General features: G+C 44.8%; 1 protein-coding gene across 2 annotated transcripts in view; it reads right to left on the bottom strand.

The window, feature by feature from the left end:
• The window catches only part of LOC140493839 (WD repeat-containing protein 70), a 194,298-nt gene that overhangs the window by 137,470 nt on the left and 36,796 nt on the right, over positions 1–20,032 (bottom strand). For both annotated transcript variants that reach the window (XM_072592797.1, XM_072592806.1), the window contains exons 3-5: positions 14,149–14,232; positions 9,462–9,540; positions 2,908–3,109 (exon numbers count right to left, since the gene is read on the bottom strand). In XM_072592797.1, the coding sequence (XP_072448898.1) occupies positions 2,908–3,109; positions 9,462–9,540; positions 14,149–14,232 (365 nt within the window). The remainder of the gene's footprint in view (positions 1–2,907; positions 3,110–9,461; positions 9,541–14,148; positions 14,233–20,032) is intronic.

The raw sequence follows: 20,032 nt of genomic DNA, 5'->3' as shown, positions 1-20,032 counted from the left end.
GGCATCAGGTTAAGGTGAGAGGGGAGAGATATAAAAGAGTCCATGAGGGGTAATTTTTCATACAGGGGATGGTGAGATTTATCCAAGTCTGCGAGATTTATACAGCATATCTGGTCAGCATGGACGAGTTGGACCAAAGGGTCTGTTTCTGTACTGTACGACTCTAAGTTTCTGCTCACTCTTGCCTCAGAACTCATTTCTTCCTACCTCAAGTCTATTTTTTTCACCTCTTGTCCAGTTCTTTTCCACTTAATCTGCAATTCTTCTGACACTGTATGTCAGTTTCAGAATTTCTGGTTCATGGGCTTCAGCTGCCTCCTCTTTACCATGGGCATGCAGCCCCTTTACATGTCCATTGTCCATAAGGAAAAAAAGCTTGAATTGCTCCCATCCACCACCAACTTTGTCTGCCTGGCTGAGCTTATCCTCACTTTGAACAACTTTCTGGTCTCCTTGCTACAGGAAAGGTATTAAACTTGAAAGAGTTCACAACAGATTTCAAAAATGTTGCTGCGATTGGAGGGTTTGAGCTACAGGCAAAGGATGAATAGGCAGGGGCTGCTTTCCCTGGGGCATCGGAAACTGAGGGGTGACGTTATAGAGATTTATAAAATCATCAGGAGCATGGATAAGGTGAATAGCTAAGGTCTTTTTCCAAGGATAGGGCAGTCTAAAACAAATAGACACAGGTTTAAGGTGAGGGGGAAAGATTTAAAAGGGAATTGAGGGGCAACGTTTCCACACAAAAAGTGGTGCGTGTATGGAGAGAACATTGTGGAAGCTGGTGCAATTACAACATTGAAAAGGCATCTGGATGAGGACATGAACAGGGCTGAGGGGGATATGGTCCAAATGCTGGCAAATGGGACAAGATCAGTTTAGGATATCTGGTCGTACGGGCGGGTTGGACCGAAGCATCTGTTTCCGTGCTATATAACGCTATAACCTTTCCTTTAACTTTTCCAACTTTCTCAGGTCAAAGAGGTGGCCATGGGCAACAGAATGGGCTGCAGTGACAACTGTCTCTTTGTGGGTTATGTGGAACATTCCTAATCCAGTCCCCAACCACATCTCTTTCTCTGCAACATCGATGCCATCATCTGTGATGCTGCCTTCTCTCATTCGGAGTTGGAAAACTTTATCTATTTCATGCCCAATTTCCAACCTGCTCTCAATTTCACCTGGTCCATCCCTGACTCCTCCATTCCCTTCCTCAACATCTCTGTTTCAATTTCCAGGGATAGGCTGGCCACCAATATCCATGACAAACCAACTGACTCCCACAGTTACTTTGACTATATATTCTCACACCTTACTTCCTGTAAAGACTTCATTCTATTCTCCCACTTTCCCGGTTTCCACCATATATGGTCTGATGATGCCAGCTTCTACAAGCGCGCCTTGGAAATATTCATCATCATCTTCAATCAAAGACCCCCCAGCAGATGGTTGACAAGACCCTCAGCTGGATCCCGCCCATCTCTTGCACTTGGGCCCTCAACTCCTCTCTTCTCTCCCACAGCGATAGGGGCCCATTATGCTACCTACCATCCCACCAGCATTGACATTCAAAGGAGCAGAGGCTGTCATTTCCAACATCTCCAGCAGGATGCCACCATCAGACACATGTTCCCCTCCCTCCCTTGTTAGCCATCTACAGGGATCTTTCCCTCCAGAATACCCTGGTCCACTCCTCCTCCACTCCCTAAAACACCTCACACCACCTTCGCCTGCAATCACAGAAGTTTAACTTGTTTACTTCCTCTCTCCTCAGTATCCAAGGCCCCAGACACACCTTCCAGGTGAAGCAGAGATTCAATCTGGTCTACTGGACTCGCTGCTCACAATGTGGTCTCCTCTACATAAGGGAAACAAAGTGCACACTGGGTGACTGCTTTACAGAACACCTACTTTCTGTCTGCAAAAATGATCCTGAGCTTCAAATTGCATGCTACTGCAACACACCGTCATATTCCATGGCCAATATCTCTGTTTCAGGCTTGCTGCAGTGCTCTAGTGAAGCTTAACGCAATCTGGAAGAACAGCACCTCATTCTCTGCTTGGGACCCAGAAGCCTTCTGGACTCAATATCAACTTGTACAATTTTAGACCTTTGGCACCTTTTGCCACATCTTTACCCCAATGCTCACACACCAAGACTTGTCATCACATCGGCTGAACAAAGAATAAAGAAAATTTACAGCCCAGGAACAGGCGCTTCAGCCCTCCAAGCCTGAGCCGATTCAAATCCACTGTCTAAACCTATCACCCAATTCCTAAGCATCTGTATCCCTCTGCTCCCCACCTACTCATGCATCTGTCCAGATGCACCTTAAATGAATCTACCGTGCCTGCCTTTACCACTTCTGCTGGCAACGTATTCCAAATCACCCTCTGTGTAGAGCATGTGCCATGTGTATCCCCTTTAAACTTTTCACCTTTCACATTGAAAGCGTGACCTCTCATTACTGAATCATTTGCCCTGGGAGAAAGCTTATCTCCAACTACCCTGTCAATACCAGGTTGCTACCACAAACTACCCACTGTCAGCCAGTAATGGTCCCCATTAGCAGCTATTCAATCTCCTAGGCTGACCTTTACCCATTCCTTTGTCTTCCCAAATGTTTTCGTCAGGAGAGAGGGTGAGTATGAGTCTCTCACACGGTAGCCTCATTTGGTGTGGGGATTGAACTCACGCTGTTGATGTCACTCTGCATCACAAACCATTCAGCCAACAGAGCTATCCATTCACCACTCACTGCACAAAAATATTCTTCTTTTCATCCTGCCCAAAAAATGAATTCTGTGGTTCCTTTTAAAAGCATCATTAAAATCCATTTGGAAAGTATGAAATGAAATATCCACATCTTGGTTCTCAAACTCTCAAATAGAAATAACCTCACTCACTTCATCTTCATCCTCCTCCTGCTCATCATCATCCTCTTCATCTGTCTCACATTGCTGTTTACCATATCCCTGGGGTAGAGGGGGACCCATAGCACTCTCCCCCTCAACATCCAATCTACTCATCTGTGATGGTAAAGTGGGTCCAGTTTTTTCACTTTCATTGTCACTGTCATCACTTCCACTTTCACTGTCAACAGGTGATCTACCAGAGAGATAAATGACAGTGAGACGTGCAGCACAAAGACAGCTCAACTTTCAGGTACACTGCTAAAAACACTATTTTAAAAAATGGTTTGTAAGAAACAAATTACAACAATTACAAGCAATTTTATTCTTCTTATTGATTAAATCAATCAAACTAACCCAAGTTCGCCTTGAGGATGAGTTCATACATTCAAAGTACCTTCTAAGAACAGGATGTTTTGGCCACACAGAAAAGGCTTTTGTAGGGCTTGTAATAAATAATGAGTCAAGATTATACAATCATCTCAGAGTAAAGAGTCCTCAAAGTAAAAGTAATCACAACATGCTAAAAAAAAGCCAGTGAAAGAGGAGTGTCCAGGACAGATCAAGAGGGAAATTTGTTTCTGGAGCCAAAGGACATTGGTGAAGTGTTAAATGAGTCCTTCACATCAATCTATACTCAGGAGGAGAATGTCCATATGTTGGGTGGTTAGCACGACTGCCTCACAGTGCCAAGATTCGAGATTCCATTTCACCCTCAGGTGGCTCTCAGTGTGGAGTTAGGTCAATCTCCATGTGTCTGGTCGGTTTCCTTCCACAGTCCAAAGATGTGCTGGTTAGGTGGATTAGCCATGCTAAATTGCTCATATTGGCAAGGGATGTGCAGGCTCACTGGATTCACCATGCGAAATGCAGGGTTACAGGGACGGGTAGGGTGCTCTTTGGAGGGTTAGTGTACTGAGATGGACAGAATGGCATGCTTCAACACTGAAGGAATTCTATGATTCTATCCTATGACAGACAATGAGGTTCTTGACCAAATGGATACAGTGCGTGGGGAAGTATTGGAGGTATACAGACAGGTCTGGATGAGCTGGCTCACATGGTCATCAGTAAGCTTTACACAGTCACAAAGGAGAGATCACATCCAAACCGAGACATAGTCTGAGTGAGTATATATAGAGTAAATATATAAGGACAAAAACAGAAATTACTGGAAAAACTTAGCAGGTCTGGTAGCATCTGTGGTGAGAAATCAGAGGTAATGCTTTGGATTGGCTGACCCTTTCTAAGAACTCGGGATTTTGGAGCAGTGAGGGAATTTGGTGCAGAGGCGAAGAGGTGCGCCTTGCTTACTTATTTGGTTCATTGTTTGTTAGGCTTTTTTTTAAACAGGATAAGTTGAAGCCCAGGATTGGAGGACCAGCACAAAACAAATAGTGACATCAAAAGAAAACTATATTTACTGATGGGCAATAGCTGCTAATTTGACTATAATAGGCTACTTTCAGATGCAAGATAAATAGGAGAAACATTGACAGATTACAAATGTTTAAAAATAAAATAGACATACAGGGCCAGGCGACATGTTATACCTGCATAATGTGGGAGCTGGTGGACTCCATTATGCTTCATAATGGATGTGATTTATTTAGAATAGGAGAAAGTTTCTAACAGTGGCTCCCTGTGATCAAAGTAAAAAGTGTGGTGCTGGAAAAGCATAGCCAGTCAGGCAGCACTTAGAAGCAGGAGAGTCGAAGTCTCCAGCATAACCTCAATTGAAAAGTCGACGCTCCTGCTCCTTGGATGCTGCCGGACCAGCTGTGCTTTTCCAGTACCACACTTTTTGACTCTGATTTCCAGCGTCTGCAGTCTTCACTTTATCCTCTCCGTGATCAACCCTAACAGTTATATCGTCTAAGAATTCCCGTAGATTTGTCAATGATTTCCCTTTTGTAAGTCTGAGTATATCTGATTCTACCATCATTTTCCAAGTGCGCTGCTGCAAAATCCTTGATAATATACAGTAGCATCCTCTCCAATACTGACTTGAGACTCATTGGTCTCAAGTTCCCTGCTTTCTCTTGACCTCCCTTTTTGAATAGAGAAGTTACATTCGCTACCTTCCAATCTGTAGGAATATTTCTGGACAGAATCTTGGAGATGACCACCAATGCATCGACTATTTCTATGGCTACTTCCTTAAGTACGGTGGGATCTCAAGAAAACGTAAGATTTTGAGCGGGCTTGCAAGGATATAATATTTTCCTTTATGAGGAATCTAGAGCTGAGAGCCACAGCTTCAAAATAAGAAGTCTCTCATTTCAGATTGCAATGAGGCGATATTTCTTCTCTGCAACTCCCTCACATGCGAGTTCTCTTCACATGGGAATGTGGTAATCAAACATTTAAGATAAGGCTTGGCAGATATTTTGATATACAAGGGATTCAAGAGTTATGGGGGAAAAAGCGTTTCAACCATTATCAGATCAGCCACAAGGTTATTGAAAGACAGAACTGGTTCGAGGGTCGGAATAGCATACTTCTATTCCTAATTTATATGTTATGTGCTGTGAGAATGCAACAAAGAAGCTGCAAAGAGATAGAAACAGTTCAGTGAGAAGCGAACAAGATGGCAAATCTAGTACAATTTGGGTAGAATCACAGAGTCCGACAGCATGGAGACAGGCCCTTTGGCTCAAACTGGTCTATGCCAACCAAAATGTCCATCTATGCTAACTCCATTTCCCTGCACTTGGCACATAACCTTCTAATCTTTCCCTATCATGTATTTGTCCAAATGCCTTTTAAATGTTGTTAATGTACCCGCTTCAACCACTTCTGCTGGCAGCTCATTCCACATGCCTACCACCCTCTGTGTAAAACAGTTGCCCCCCAGGTTCTCTTTTATTTTTTCCCCTCTAACCTTAAACTGATGCCCTCAAGTCTTTGATTCCCCAACCCTGGGAAAAAGACTGAGTACATTCATCCTATCCATGCCTGTCATGATCTTATTCAGTTGTATAATTTGGACTACTGAATCCAAGCAACATCCTTGTAAATTCCTTCTGCAATCTTTCCAGTTGAATAATGTCCTTCCTATAAAAAGGTGATCAAAACTGAACACGGTACTTGAAGTGCGGTATGGTGATGTTTCATTACTTAAATTGTGGAATGGAACATTTTTTAAAAAGGCATGAAACTTGTCTTTATTGAAAGAGAGCTGGGTGCGATAATACAAGGAATAACATGCAGGCACAACAAACAACAAATAGGCCAAATGATACATTGGCCTTTATTGCAAAGGGTTTGGAATACAGACTAACAAAGACTTGATATCATTATATAAGGCTGTGTGTGCAATTTTGACCTCCATTTTTAAGGAAAATGCACTTGCATTTGAGGCTGTATGACAAGGGTTGACCAGATTGGGTCCTGGGATGACGTGGTTACCCAATGATGCTAAGAGGCTAAGTAAATTGGGTCAGGATTCTTTGGAGTTTAGATTAATGCGTGATGATCTCATAAAAATAAAAAAGATTCTGAAGAAAAATCAAAGCAACATACTTTGGACGCTGGAAATTTTATGTAAAACCATAAAGTACTGGAAAATCTCAGAAGACCTTGTAGCATCATTAGAGAGAGAAAAGAAAGAGTTAACATTTTGAGTCCAATATGACCTTTTTTTTTCTGGTGATTCTTCTGCTGCTGATAGAGCAAGTCAAATAGATCCTGAGAGTGCCCACAGCAAAAAAACAAAGGGAGTGCTAATAGTGGTAAAGGAGTGAGAGAGAGATAAGTGTCACAAAAGGAGCATCAGTGATGCTAACAAGATACAGCCATGGGAATGTGGGGATGTAAAAAAAATGGAGAACAAAGATTATATACTGAACCGCCAGACTCAATCTTGACTATCAGAGGTTGAAAAATGCTGAAGCAAACAATGAAGCTAATAGCATACTGGCCTTTATTACAAGAGGATGTGAGTAGTAAGGCTGTCTTCCGGCTGTTAAACAGGGCCTTGGTGAGACCACACCTTGAATACTGTGTGCAGGTTTTGGTCTCCTACTCTGAGGAAGGACATTCTTGCGATTGAGGAAGACCAGCGAAAGTTCACCAGAATGATTCACAGGACAGCAGGACTGATATATGAGGAAAGACTGGAAAAACTGGGGTTGTACTCACTGGAAATTAAAAGAATGAGGAGGCTCTCATAGAAACACACAAAATCCTGACAAACTAGATGCAGGAAGAATGTTCCCAATGTTGGGTAAGTCCAGAACAAGGGGTCACAGTCTAAGAATACAGGGTAAGCTATTCAGGACTGAGATAAGGAAAAATGTCTTCACTCAGAGTTGGGAACCTGTGGAATTCTCTCCCACAGGAAACTGCTGGGGACAGTTCATTCGATATATTCAAGAGGGAGCTGGATGTGGCCCTTGCAGCTAAAGGGACCAAGGGGTATGGAGAGAAAGCGGGAATGGGTTACTGAAATTGCACCATCAGCCATGATCATATTGAATGGTGGCGCATGCTTGAAGGGCCGAATGGCCTACTCTTGCTCCTATTTTCTATGTTTCTAACAAGTGACCAGCTGAGTAGATGAGGACAGTATTCCTGATGTAGTTTATTTAGCCTTCATTAAAACATAGGAGACTGGCAGCAAAGCTAAGAGCCCATATGATCCATGGACATTTGGCAAATTGGATCCACATAATACTGACGAGCAGGAAGCAGAGGGTAATATTGAGTGGAGATTTTCGGACTAGTCGTCTGCGTCCTGGAGGATCCCACAGGAATCAGTACTTGGGTCTTGCTGTTGTGATTTATATAAATAATACAGACTTGGACATAGGAGGGTTTATCAGTAAGCTCACAGAAACAAAACCTGAAATTAATGGCGTGGTAAATACTGAGGAGGATAGCCTGGGCTGGTCAACAACAAATGGAATTCAATTTGGATAAATGTGAGGAGATGCACTAGGACAGGTCAAACAAGGCAAGGGAGTACACATGAATGGTCAGACCTCAGAAGGCCTCAGACCAAGAATTAGAAGGACCTTGGTGTACAGGCACACTGGTCCCTTTAAAATATCAGGATAGGTGAAGAAAGTGGTTAAGGAGGCGTATAGGATACTTGCCTTTATTAGCCGAGGCACAGAATGTAAGAGAAGGGAAGTGCATACAAGTTTGGTTAGGCCACAGCAATGATACCGTGAGCAATTTTGGAATCCACATTATAAGAGAAATGTAACAGCACTGGAGAAGATGCAGAAGAGATTTACAAGATGTTGCTTCGGCTGGAGAGTTTCAGTTATGAGGAAAATTTGGATGGACTGGGATTCTCTTCATTGGAGAAGAGGAGATTAAGACAGGACACAATTGAAATGAACAAAATTATTGTGGGGCATGGATAGAGTAGACAGGAAGAAATTTGCACCCTTGATGGAGGGAATCAATGACCAAGGAGCATAGGTTGAAGCTAACAGGAAGAAGATTTTTAAATCATTCACAAGATGACAGTGTTGCTGGCTAGACCAGCATTTATTGCACATCCCAGAGGGCAGTTAAGTATCAACTACATTGCTGTGGGTTTGGAGTCATATACAGTCCAGACCAAGTACCAAAGACAATCTCTTTCCCGAAAGGACATGAGTGAGCCAGATTTTTTTTCCAACAATGGTTTCATGGTCAAGATTACACTCTTCATTCCAGATATTTTTTGTTGAATTCTAATTCCACCATCTGCCATGGAGCAATTCAAATCTGGGTTCCCAAAGCATGACCTCAGTCTCTGTATTAACAGTCCAGTGATAATACCACAAGATCATCCCCTCCCCATTTAGAGATGTGAGGGACAACATTTTAACCCAAAAGGTGGTGGGAATCTGAAACTCACTGCCTGCAAGGGTGTTCGAGGCAGAATCCTTCATAATTTTGACGAAGTATTTAGATATGCACTTGTGATGTAAAGGCAGACAAGGATTATGGGCCAATTGCTGGAAAATGGGATTAGAATTAGGCTGTTGTTTTTGACTGGCGTGGACATGATGAGATGGCCATTTTCTGTTCTGTAGGTCTTGGTGACTCAAATGATAGGTTGTTCAGAGTTGAATTTATTCCACTTCGTCACTTTACAACATCTGGTGCTCAACATCTCGAGTGTCACAACTTCAGAAGATGTCCTCTGCCCTCCATTTTTCTCACATCCCCACCCACCCCCACCCATGCCTTGTTGGCTTCATTCTAAACAAAATGAACCTTTTTTCTCCTTTTCACAGCTAACACAAAACACATTCATAAACTGCTGCAGCAGGTCTGGCAACATCTGTGGAGAGAAATTAACACTTCAGATCCAGTAACCCTTCAACAGGCAGTTCTTGGTTTATTTCAACATTTACACCTGTTTCACACATCCATCTGAAGAACCACAGAATCTCCTCATGCAGGAAAAGGCACCTCCCTTGCTTTTACGCCACACATGCAAATGTACACATACTTAAAAAGGTGTACATATGCCATTCCTCTGATACACAAACACACACACACAGTCTGCACAAGCAGGGAGAACCCAGCTATTTGGCTGCTACCTGGTTGAATCTCCAGCGTGGCCTGACCTCCCAGCGCAGCTTGTTGGATCGGAGGGCCTCTCCACACTTCTCTCCTGCTCTGTTGGCATAAAACATCAAATATTCAGCAAAAATAAAGAATAAGGAAAACCAAGTATCTTAATGACTGAGTTAAGACTCCAGACTAACTGACTTGAAAACAGTGAATTTTGAGAAGATTTGTAGCTCAGATTGAGGTGCTGGATATCAGTTTGCTCGCTGAGCTGGAAGGTTCATTTTCAGACGTTGCGTCACCATACTATGTGACATCATCAGTGAGCTTCCAGATGAAGCACTGGTGGTAAGGCTCACTTTCTATATATATGTTTGGGTTTCCTTGGTTTGGTGATGTAATTTCTTGATCTTTTTCTCAGGGGGTGGTAGATGGGGTCTAACTCCATGTGTTTGTTGATAGAGTTCCAGTTGGAATTCTCGTGTGTGTCTTTGTTTGCCTTGTCCTAGGATGGATGGATTGTCCCAGTCGAAGTGGTGTCCTTCCTCATCTGTATGTGAGGATACGAGTGAGAGAGGGTCATGTCGTGTTGTGGCTAGTTGGTGTTTATGTATCCTGGTGGCTAGTTTCCAGCTCAGTGAGCAAACCTACATCCTGACTTGAAAACATTTTGAAAGACTTGGAACACAGAACAGTACAGCACAATACAGGCCCTACGGCCCTTGATCCTGTGCCAACCTTTATCCTACTCTAAGATCAAACTAACCTAAGATCAAACTAATTTGGCAGGGGGATGGGATCCGGACTTGTAGTCCAGCAAGTAAGCTAGCTGTGTGTCAGGATGTCCAAGACTGTAGGGAGGCTGTGGAAAAGGTAGAACTGACAGGAACTACTTGCGGACACAGAGATGGGCTCAAGTGCGTATACTTCAATGCAAGGAGTATCAGAAATAAGGTGGGTGAACTTAAGGCGTGGATCGGTACCTGGGACTACGATGTTGTGGCCATCACGGAAACATGGATAGAAGAGGGACAGGAATGGTTGTTGGAGGTTCCTGGTTACAGATGTTTCAGTAAGATTAGGGAGGGTGGTAAAAAAGGAGGGGGGGTGGCATTGCTAATTAGAAATGGTATAACGGCTGCAGAGGAGGATCTGCCTCTGGAGGTAGTATGGGCTGAAGTCAGAAATAGGAAAGGTGCAGTCACCTTGTTGGGTGTTTATTATAGGCCCCCCAATAGCAGCAGAGATGTGGAGAAACAGATTGGGAAACAGATTTTGGAAAGGTGCAGAAGCCACAGGGTCGTAGTCATGGGCGACTTCAACTTCCCAAATATTGATTGGAAGCTCTTTAGATCAAGTAGATTGGATGGGGCGGTGTTTGTGCAGTGTGTCCAGGAAGCTTTTCTAACGCAGTATGTAGATTGTCCAACCAGAGGGGAGGCCATATTGGATTTGGTACTCAGTAATGAACCGGGACAAGTGGTGGGCTTGTTAGTGGGTGAACATTTTGGTGATGGTGACCACAATTCTGTGACTTTCACCTTGGTTATGGAGAGAGATAGGTGCGCACAACAAGGAAGTTTTTACAATTGGGGGAAGGGAAATTACGATGCTGTAACACAGGATTTGAGGAGCATACGTTGGGAGCATAGGCTGTCAGGGAAGGATGTGGTGGAAATGTGGAACTTTTTCAAGGAGCAGATACGACGTGTCCTTGATATGTATGTACCGATCAGGCAGGAAAGAAATGGTCGTGTGAGGGAGCCTTGGTTGACGAGGGAGGTTGAATGTCTAGTAAAGAGGAAGAAGGAGGCTTACATAAGGTTGAGGAAACAAGGTTCAGACAGAGTAGTGGAGGGATACAGGATAGCCAGAAGGGACCTGAAGAAAGGGATTAGGAGAGCTAAGAGAGGGCATGAAAAATCCTTGGCGGATAGGATCAAGGATAACCCCAAGGCATTCTATGCGTATGTGAGAAACCTGAGAATGACGAGAACGAGGGTAGGTCCGATCAAGGACAGTGGTGGGAGACTGTGTATTGAGTCGGAAGAGATAGGAGAGGTCTTGAACAAGTACTTCTCTTCAGTATTTACGAATGAGATGGACCGTATTGTTGAAGAGGAGAGTGTGAAACGGACTGATAAGCTAGAAGAGATACCTGTTAGGAAGGAAGATGTGTTGGACATTTTGAACAACTTGAGGATAGACAAGTCCCCCGGGCCTGACGGGATATATCCTAGGATTATGTGGGAAGCAAGAGAGGAAATTGCAGTACCGTTGGCAATGATCTTCTCGTCTTCACTGGCAACGGGGGTGGTACCAGGGGACTGGAGAGTAGCGAATGTTGTGCCCCTGTTCAAAAAAGGAAATAGGGATAACCCCGGGAATTACAGGCCAGTTAGTCTTACTTCTGTGGTAGGCAAAGTAATGGAAAGGGTACTGAGGGATAGGATTTACGAGTATCTGGAAAGACACTGCTTGATTAGGGACAGCCAGCACGGATTTGTGAAGGGTAGGTCTTGCCTTACAAGTCTTATTGAATTCTTCGAGGAGGTGACCAAGCATGTGGATGAGGGTAGAGCAGTGGATGTAGTGTACATGGATTTTAGTAAGGCATTTGATAAGGTTCCCCATGGTAGGCTTATGCGGAAAGTCAGGAGGCATGGGATAGAGGGAAATTTGGCCAATTGGATAGAAAACTGGCTAACCGGTCGAAGTCAGAGAGTGGTAGTAGATGGTAAATATTCAGCATGGAGTCCAGTTACAAGTGGAGTTCCGCAGGGATCAGTTCTGGGTCCTCTGCTGTTTGTAATTTTTATTAATGACTTAGATGAGGGAGTCGAAGGGTGGGTCAGTAAATTTGCAGATGATACGAAGATAGGTGGAGTTGTGGACAGTGAGGAGGGCTGTTGTCGGATGCAGAGGGACTTAGATATGATGCAGAGCTGGGCTGAGGAGTGGCAGATGGAGTTCAACCCTGCCAAGTGTGAGGTTGTCCATTTTGGAAGAACAAATAAGAATGCGGAATACAGGGTTAATGGTCAGGTTCTTGGTCAGGCGGAGGAACAGAGGGATCTTGGGATCTATGTACATAGATCTTTGAAGGTTGCCACTCAGGTGGATAGAGTTTGTAAGAAGGCCTATGGAGTATTATCGTTCATTAGCAGACGGATTGAATTCAAGAGTCGTGAAGTGATGTTGCAGCTGTACAGGACTTTGGTTAGGCCACAGTTGGAGTACTGTGTGCAGTTCTGGTCGCCTCACTTTAGGAAGGATGTGGAGGCTTTGGAGAGGGTGCAGAGGGGATTTACCAGGATGTTGCCTGGAATGGAGAGTAGGTCGTACGAGGATAGGTTGAGAGTTCTCGGCCTTTTCTCGTTGGAATGGCGAAGGATGAGGGGTGACTTGATAGAGGTTTATAAGATCATCAGAGGAATAGATAGAGTAGACAGTCAGAAACTTTTTCCCCGGGTACAACAGAGTGTTACAAGGGGACATAAATTTAAGGTGAAGGGTGGAAGGTATAGGGGAGATGTCAGGGGTGGGTTCTTTACCCAGAGAGTGGTGGGGGCATGGAATGCGCTGCCCGTGGGAGTGGTAGAGTCAGAATCATTGGCGACCTTTAAGCGGCATTTGGATAGGTACATGGATGGGTGCTTAATCTAGGATAGAAGTTCGGCACAACATCGTGGGCCGAAGGGCCTGTTCTGTGCTGTATTGTTCTATGTTCTATGTTCTATGTTCTATACCCTCTAGTTTACTATCATCCTGATGCATGAACTGAACCACATCCCTGGCGCTGTGAGGCAGCAGTGCTAACCACTGAGCCACCGTGTTGCGCCCCCCCACAGTGCCACCCCATTGGTCAGAGTATTGAGTAGAGGAGTTGGGAGGTCATATTGTGGCTGTACAGGACATTGGTTGGCCACTTTTGGACTATTGCATGCAATTCTGGTCTCCTTCCTATCGGAAAGACATTGTGAAAATTGAAAGGGTTCCGAAAAGATTTACAAGGATGTTGCCAGGGTTGGAGGATCTGAGCTATAGGGAGAGGCTGAACAGGCTGGGGCTGTTTTCCCTGGAGCGTCAGAGGCTGAGGGGTGACCTTATAGAGGTTTACAAAATTATGAGGGGCATGGATAGGATAAATAGGCAAAGTCTTTTCCCTGGGGTCGGGGAGTCCAGAACTAGAGGGCATATGTTTAGGGTGAGAGGGGAAAGATATAAAAGAGACCTATGGGGCAAAGTTTTCACACAGAGAGTGGTATGTATATGGAATGAGCTGCCAAAGGAAGTGGTGGAGGCTGGTACAATTGCAACATTTAAGAGGCATTTGGATGGTATATGAATGGGAAGGGTTTGGTGGGATAAGAGCCGGGTGCTGGCAGGTGGGACTAGATTGGGTTGGGATATCTGGCTGGCACGGACGGGTTGGACCGAAGGGTTTGTTTCCATGCTGTACATCTCTATGACTCTATCCATGTGCCTATCCAAGAGTCACTTAAATGTCCCTAATATATCTGACTTGACTACCGCCGCTGGCAGTGCATTCCATGCACCCACCACTGTGTAAAGAACCCTCTGACATCTCCCCTAAACCTTGTTGCAATTTCCTTAAAATTGATAGCCATTTCTGCCCTGGGAAAAAGCCCGACTATTTACTCTGCCTCTTATTTGTAAAAATGCCCCCAACACTGGCCGGAATCCTGGTCTTACCCAGCACTTTTCTGCTCCTTTCAATTGCAGTCCGACGAGTCTGTTCAAATATTGCCTCCAAGTCAAAAGTTCTAGCTTTCTTTCCTGAGAAAAGAAAGTTTTGCTTATTTAGTAACATTTTAACATAACATGTTGTAAAATAAAAACTGAAAGAACTGAGGATGCTGAAAATCAAACAAGAACAGAAATTGCTGGAAAGGTTCAGTTGAGCTGGCAGCATCTGTGGAGAGAAATCAGAGTTAACGTTTTGGGTTCAGTGACCCTTCCTCAGAACTGAGCGAAGGATCATTGAACACAAAACGTTAACTCTGATTTCTGTCCACATTTTCAATACTATATTGTTATTCAATATTTTCTTGAATCACTGCAGTCCAGCTGCTGTAGGTTGACCCACAAGGCTGCTTGGAAGACAGTTTCAGGATTTTGACACAGCAACACTGAAGGAATGGTGATACAATTCCGAAGTCAGGATGGGGACTGGCTTGATGGGAAACTTGCATCTGCTGCCCTTGTTCTCCTCAATGGAAGAGGTCATGGATTTGCAAAGTGCTGTCTCAGGATATTTGGTGAACCTCTTCAATGTGTCTTGTCGATGGTACATATTGCTGCAACTAATTGTCAGTGGTGGATGGAGTACATTTTTGTGAATGAGGTGCCAATCAAGCAGACTTCTTTGTCCTGAATGGTATCAAGCTTCTCAAGCGTTGCTGGAGCTGCACCCATTCAAGCAAGTGGTGATGATGCTGATCCTTTAAAAAGGGTACGTTGTCCTTCGTTTTTTTTTTAAAACAGAGAGGTTGTAAATGACACAGACTGCGAAAAGTCTAAGTTGAAGGGTTTTGGGGCCAACTTGACTAAAGCTAACAGATACTTCCTCAAACAGAAAGCTTTCAAGTTTTTAAAAAAATCACTTGGACAATAAATGGAGTGGCCAGTTCCCTCAGCTCAGCTTTTCTCTGGTCTGACTATTCACTGAAGCAGTCAGACAGTTTGAAGCTGCTGGACCCAAAGAAGCAAGTCCGTGGTGATACTCTTTATCGGACTTCTCTCCTGTAAGATCCTGTGTTTGATTTTACCTTTTGTGCCAAGGGGTGTTTATGGGGATTGTTGCAAATATTTGGAACAGCATCACAAATTGGGAAAATCTGTTGGGTTTTTGAATAGGTTAAGTTATTCTGTATTCTGTTCTCTTTTGTTTGTATTTCATTCGGTAATCTTGTAAATAAATTTTGTTTTGTTTAAAACTACGTGGTTTGACCAGCTGCATCATTCCTGGAATATCCACTTTACACCTGCTTAAAACAACTAGCAAAGGTAGGGTCTGGGCCAGTTTCTTGAAATGTTTTAAGGGGGTCTGGCCTGGTCCATAACACTCCTAACTTGAACCTTCAAACTGGTGGTGAAGTTCTAGTTGTCGTTGGCGACCACATGCTGAATCTACTAGCTAATCCATATTCTGGAACGGGAGCTGCTGGTGAATTCTCAGCTGACCATGCCATGGATAGCATGTTCAGTGAGGTGAGCAAGCTGCAGGTGATGACTAAAGTTGCTGGAAAATCCATGGGTGATGACTCAGCAGAGTGGAGGAAGTCAGGTAGTGGCTATTGTAGGTACTGGAATGTTTCATTTTTTAAAAAAGCTGTTTGTGGACATTAAAAGCGACATTGGCCAACTGAAAAGCATTTTAGGAAAAATGTCTAAATGAATGGCATGCTGGTAAGGAAACCCAGACAGAGAAGCTTGCAGAATTCACTGTCAAATTGAATCAGGCTAGATAGTTATGCAAGCCATTCACTTGACTGACTATACTGAACAGGTTTTGGATTAGTGGTGCTGGAAGAGCACAGCAGTTCAGGCAGCATCCAAGGAGCAGCAAAATCAACGTTTCAGGCAAAAGCCCTTAATCAGGAATAAAGGCAGAGAGCCTGAAGCGTGGAGAGATAAGCTAGAGGAGGGTAGGGGAGGGGATGAAGGTGATAGGTCAGGGAGGGGGGGGTGGAGTGGACAGGTGGAAAAGAAGATAGGCAGGTAGGACAAGTCATGGGGACAGTGCTGAGCTGGAAATTTGGAACTAGGGTGAGGTGGGGAAAGAGGAAATGAGGAAACTGTTGAAGTCCACATTGATGCCCTGAGGTTGAAGTGTTCCGAGGTGGAAGATGAGACGTTCTTCCTCCAGGCGTCTGGTGGTGAGGGAGCGGCGGTGAAGGAGGCCCAGGACCTCCATGTCCTCGGCAGAGTGATAGGGGGATTTGAAATGCTGGGCCACAGGGCGGTGTGGTTGATTGGTGCGGGTGACCCAGAGATGTTCCCTAAAGCACTCTGCTAGGAAGCGTCCAGTCTCCCCAATGTAGAGGAGACTGCATTGGGAGCAATGGATGCAATAAATGAGATTAGTGGATGTGCAGGTAAAACTTTGATGGATGTGGAAGGCTCCTTTAGGGCCTTGGATGGAGGTGAGGGAGGAGGTGTGGGCGCAGGTTTTGCAGTTCCTGCGGTGGCAGGGGAAGGTGCCGGGATGGGAGGGTGGGTTGTAAGGGGGGGGGGGGGGGTGGACCTGACCAGGTAGTCACGGATGGAACGGTCTTTGCGGAAGGCGGAAAGGTGTGGGGAGGGAAATATGTACCTGGTGGTGGGGTCTTTTTGGAGGTGGCGGAAATGTCGGCAGATGATTTGGTTTATGCGAAGGTTGGTAGGGTGGAAGGTGAGCACCAGGGGCGTTCTGTCCTTGTTACGGTTAGAGGGGTGGGGTCTGAGGGTGGAAGTGCAGGATGTGGACGAGATGCATTGGAGGGCATCTTTAACCACGTGGGAAGGGAAATTGCGGGCTCTAAAGAAGGAGACCATCTGGTGTGTTCTGTGGTGGAACTGGTCCTCCTGGGAGCAGATACGGCGGAGGCGGAGGAATTGGGAATACGGGATGGCATTTTTGCAAGAGATAGGGTGGGAAGAGGTGTAATCCAGGTAAGCTGTGGGAGTTGGTGGATTTGTAAAAAATGTCAGTGTCAAGTCGGTCGTCCAGGAAGGGGAGGGAGGTGTCAGAGATGGTCCAGGTAAATTTAAGGTCAGGGTGGAATGTGTTGGTGAAGTTGATGAATTGCTCAACCTCCTCGCGGGAGCACGAGGTGGCGCCAATGCAGTCATCAATGTAGCGGAGGAAGAGGTGGGGAGTGGTGCCAGTGTAATTACGGAAGACCGACTGTTCTATGTAGCCAACAAAGAGACAGGCATAGCTGGGGCCCATACGTGTGCCCATGGCTACCCCTTTGGTCTGGAGGAAGTGGGAGGATTCGAAGAAGAAATCGTTAAGGGTGAGGACCAGTTCGGCCAAACGAATGAGTGTGTCGGTGGAAGGGTACTGTTGGGGACGTCGGGAGAGGAAAAAAACGGAGGGCTTGGAGGCCCTGGTCATGGCGGATGGAGGTGTAGAGGGATTGAATATCCATGGTGAAGATGAGGCGTTGGGGGCCGGGGAAACGGAAGTCTTGGAGGAGGTGGAGGGCGTGGGTGGTGTCTCGAACGTATGTGGGGAGTTCCTGGACCCCTTCCCCCATCTCACCCTAGTTTCAAAGTTCCAGCTCAGCACTGTCCCCATGATTTGTCCTACCTGCCTATCTTCTTTTGCACTTATCCACTCCACCCTCCTCCCTGACCTATCACCTTCATCCCCTCCCCCACTCACCTATTGTACTCTGTGCTACTTTCTCCCCACACCCACCCTCCTCTAGCTTATCTCTCCACGCTTCAGGCTCACTGCCTTTATTCCTGATGAAGGGCTTTTGCCCGAAACGTCGATTTTGCTGCTCCTTGGATGCTGCCTAAACTGATGTGCTCTTCCAGCAACCACGAATCCAAAATCTGGTTTCCAGCATCTGCAGTCAATGTTTTTACCTATACTGAACAGGTGTTGATAAGACAAAGCTGTGAGGTTTCAGCTGGAACAATAGATCAGAGTTTCGGTACAACTGCATTTGAGACAGCCTGGCACCTCAGGTTACCTTTTGTACACCTTTTCATGGTACAGGAACTCATTTTTGTGGAGTAATTGAATTATGTTAATTCCCTTCTGAGGAAAGGTGACTAGACCCGAAACATTTATTCTGATTTCTACTCTCAGATGCTGCCAGACCTGCTGAGTTTTTCCAGTAACTTCTGTTTATGTTAATTACATTGCTGTATCAAACTGCTGTAACTATATAGGAGGAATCTGCATGTTGATTAGCATGCCAACATAGAAAACTATCATAAGTCATTGTGCTTGGGGATGACCAGGAGAACTGTATTTAAAGGGGCCACTCGAATCAGAGGGACGACAATGTCAGCACAAGAAGCAGGATCTCTGGAAATGAGAAGAACAATCTTAACCTCAGTTTGGCCAGCTGTAATCAGGATAGTGTGAACTTCTTTACCATCTTGCACTTTTGAGGTAGATTTTAACCCTGTGTATGAACACTGTAATTTAAGAACTGGAAGGTTACTCTAGAAATTCGAGACAAAAATGGACTTCATAGAATTGCATGTTTATGTCTCGTGTTTCAACAATAGTAAATCACATCTCATCATTAGCGCAAAACAAGTCCCAGTAAGCAAGCACGTAAATCAGAGACACACTTGGACTATCCCCCTTTCCAAGAGACATTCTGTTTCACATAGTGAATGAAAAAAAAATTCCTGCAGATACTGGAAATAAGAAACAAAAAGTCCACATTTAACATGTGGGAGTTGTTTAAAGCCCTACCAATCAGAGTTCAGGACTGGCATGTTCCAGTAAGGAGGAACAACAAGGATGACAAGGTAAGGGACCCCTGGAGAACAAGGGAGGTTGCGAATTTAGTCAAAAAGTAGAAAGAAGCATACATAAGGTTTTGTAAGCAAAAATCAGACAGGGTCTGTGAGGAATATAATAAAGAAAGAAGTTTTTTGAGAAGGTGACCAAGCATGTAGATGAGGGTAGGACAGTTGACGTGGTTTACATGGACTTCAATAAGGTTCCACATGGTAGGCTGTTGAAGAAAATGCAGAGCTGAAAATGTGTTGCTGGAAAAGCGCAGCCCTTCTTCAGGAAGGGCTCATGCCCGAAACATCAATTCTCCTGCTCCTTGAATGCTGCCTGACCTGCTGCACTGTTCCAGCAACACATTTTCAGCTCTGATCTCCAGCATCTGCAGTCCTCACTTTCTCCTCAAAGAAAATGCAGAGGCATGGGATTGAGGGTAATTTGGCAGTTTGGATTAGGTACTGGCTTCCTGTAAGAAGGCAGCGAGTGGTGGTTGATGGAAAAAATTCAGCCTGGAGTCCGGTTACTAGTGGTGTGCCACAAGGGTCTGTTTTGGGACCATTGCTGTTTGTCATTTTTATAAATGACTTAGACACAGGCATAGATGGATGGGTTAGTAAATTTGCAGACGACATTAAAGCCTGTGGAGTAGTGGACAGTGTGGAAGAATGTTGCAGGCTGCGGGGGATTTGGATAAACTGCAGAATTGGGCTGAGAGGTGGCAAATGGAGTTCAATGCAGCTAAATGTGAGGTGACGCGCTTTGGGAAGAACAACAGGAAGGCAGAGTACTGGGTCAATGGAAAGATTCTTGGTAGTGTGAATGTGCAGAGGGATCTTGGTGTCCATGTACGTAGATCCCAAAAAGTTGCCACCCAGGTGGATAGTGCTGTTAGGAAGGCATACGGTGTGTTAGGTTTTATTGGTGGAGGAATTGAGTTCTGTAGCCGTAATGTCATGTTGCAACTATACAAAATGCTAGTCCAGTCGCATTTGGAATATTGTGTACAGTTCTGGTCGCCTCATTACAGGAAGGATGCGGAAGCATTGGAAAAGGTGCAGAGGAGATTTACCAGGATGTTCCCTGGTCTGGAGGGAAGCTCTTATGAGG

This window comes from Chiloscyllium punctatum, chromosome 2, assembly GCF_047496795.1.
Source record: "Chiloscyllium punctatum isolate Juve2018m chromosome 2, sChiPun1.3, whole genome shotgun sequence".
In the NCBI taxonomy this organism is placed as follows: domain Eukaryota; kingdom Metazoa; phylum Chordata; class Chondrichthyes; order Orectolobiformes; family Hemiscylliidae; genus Chiloscyllium; species Chiloscyllium punctatum.
The sequence above is the reverse complement of the archived record's forward strand: the minus strand, read 5'-3'. Positions and strand labels throughout refer to the sequence as shown.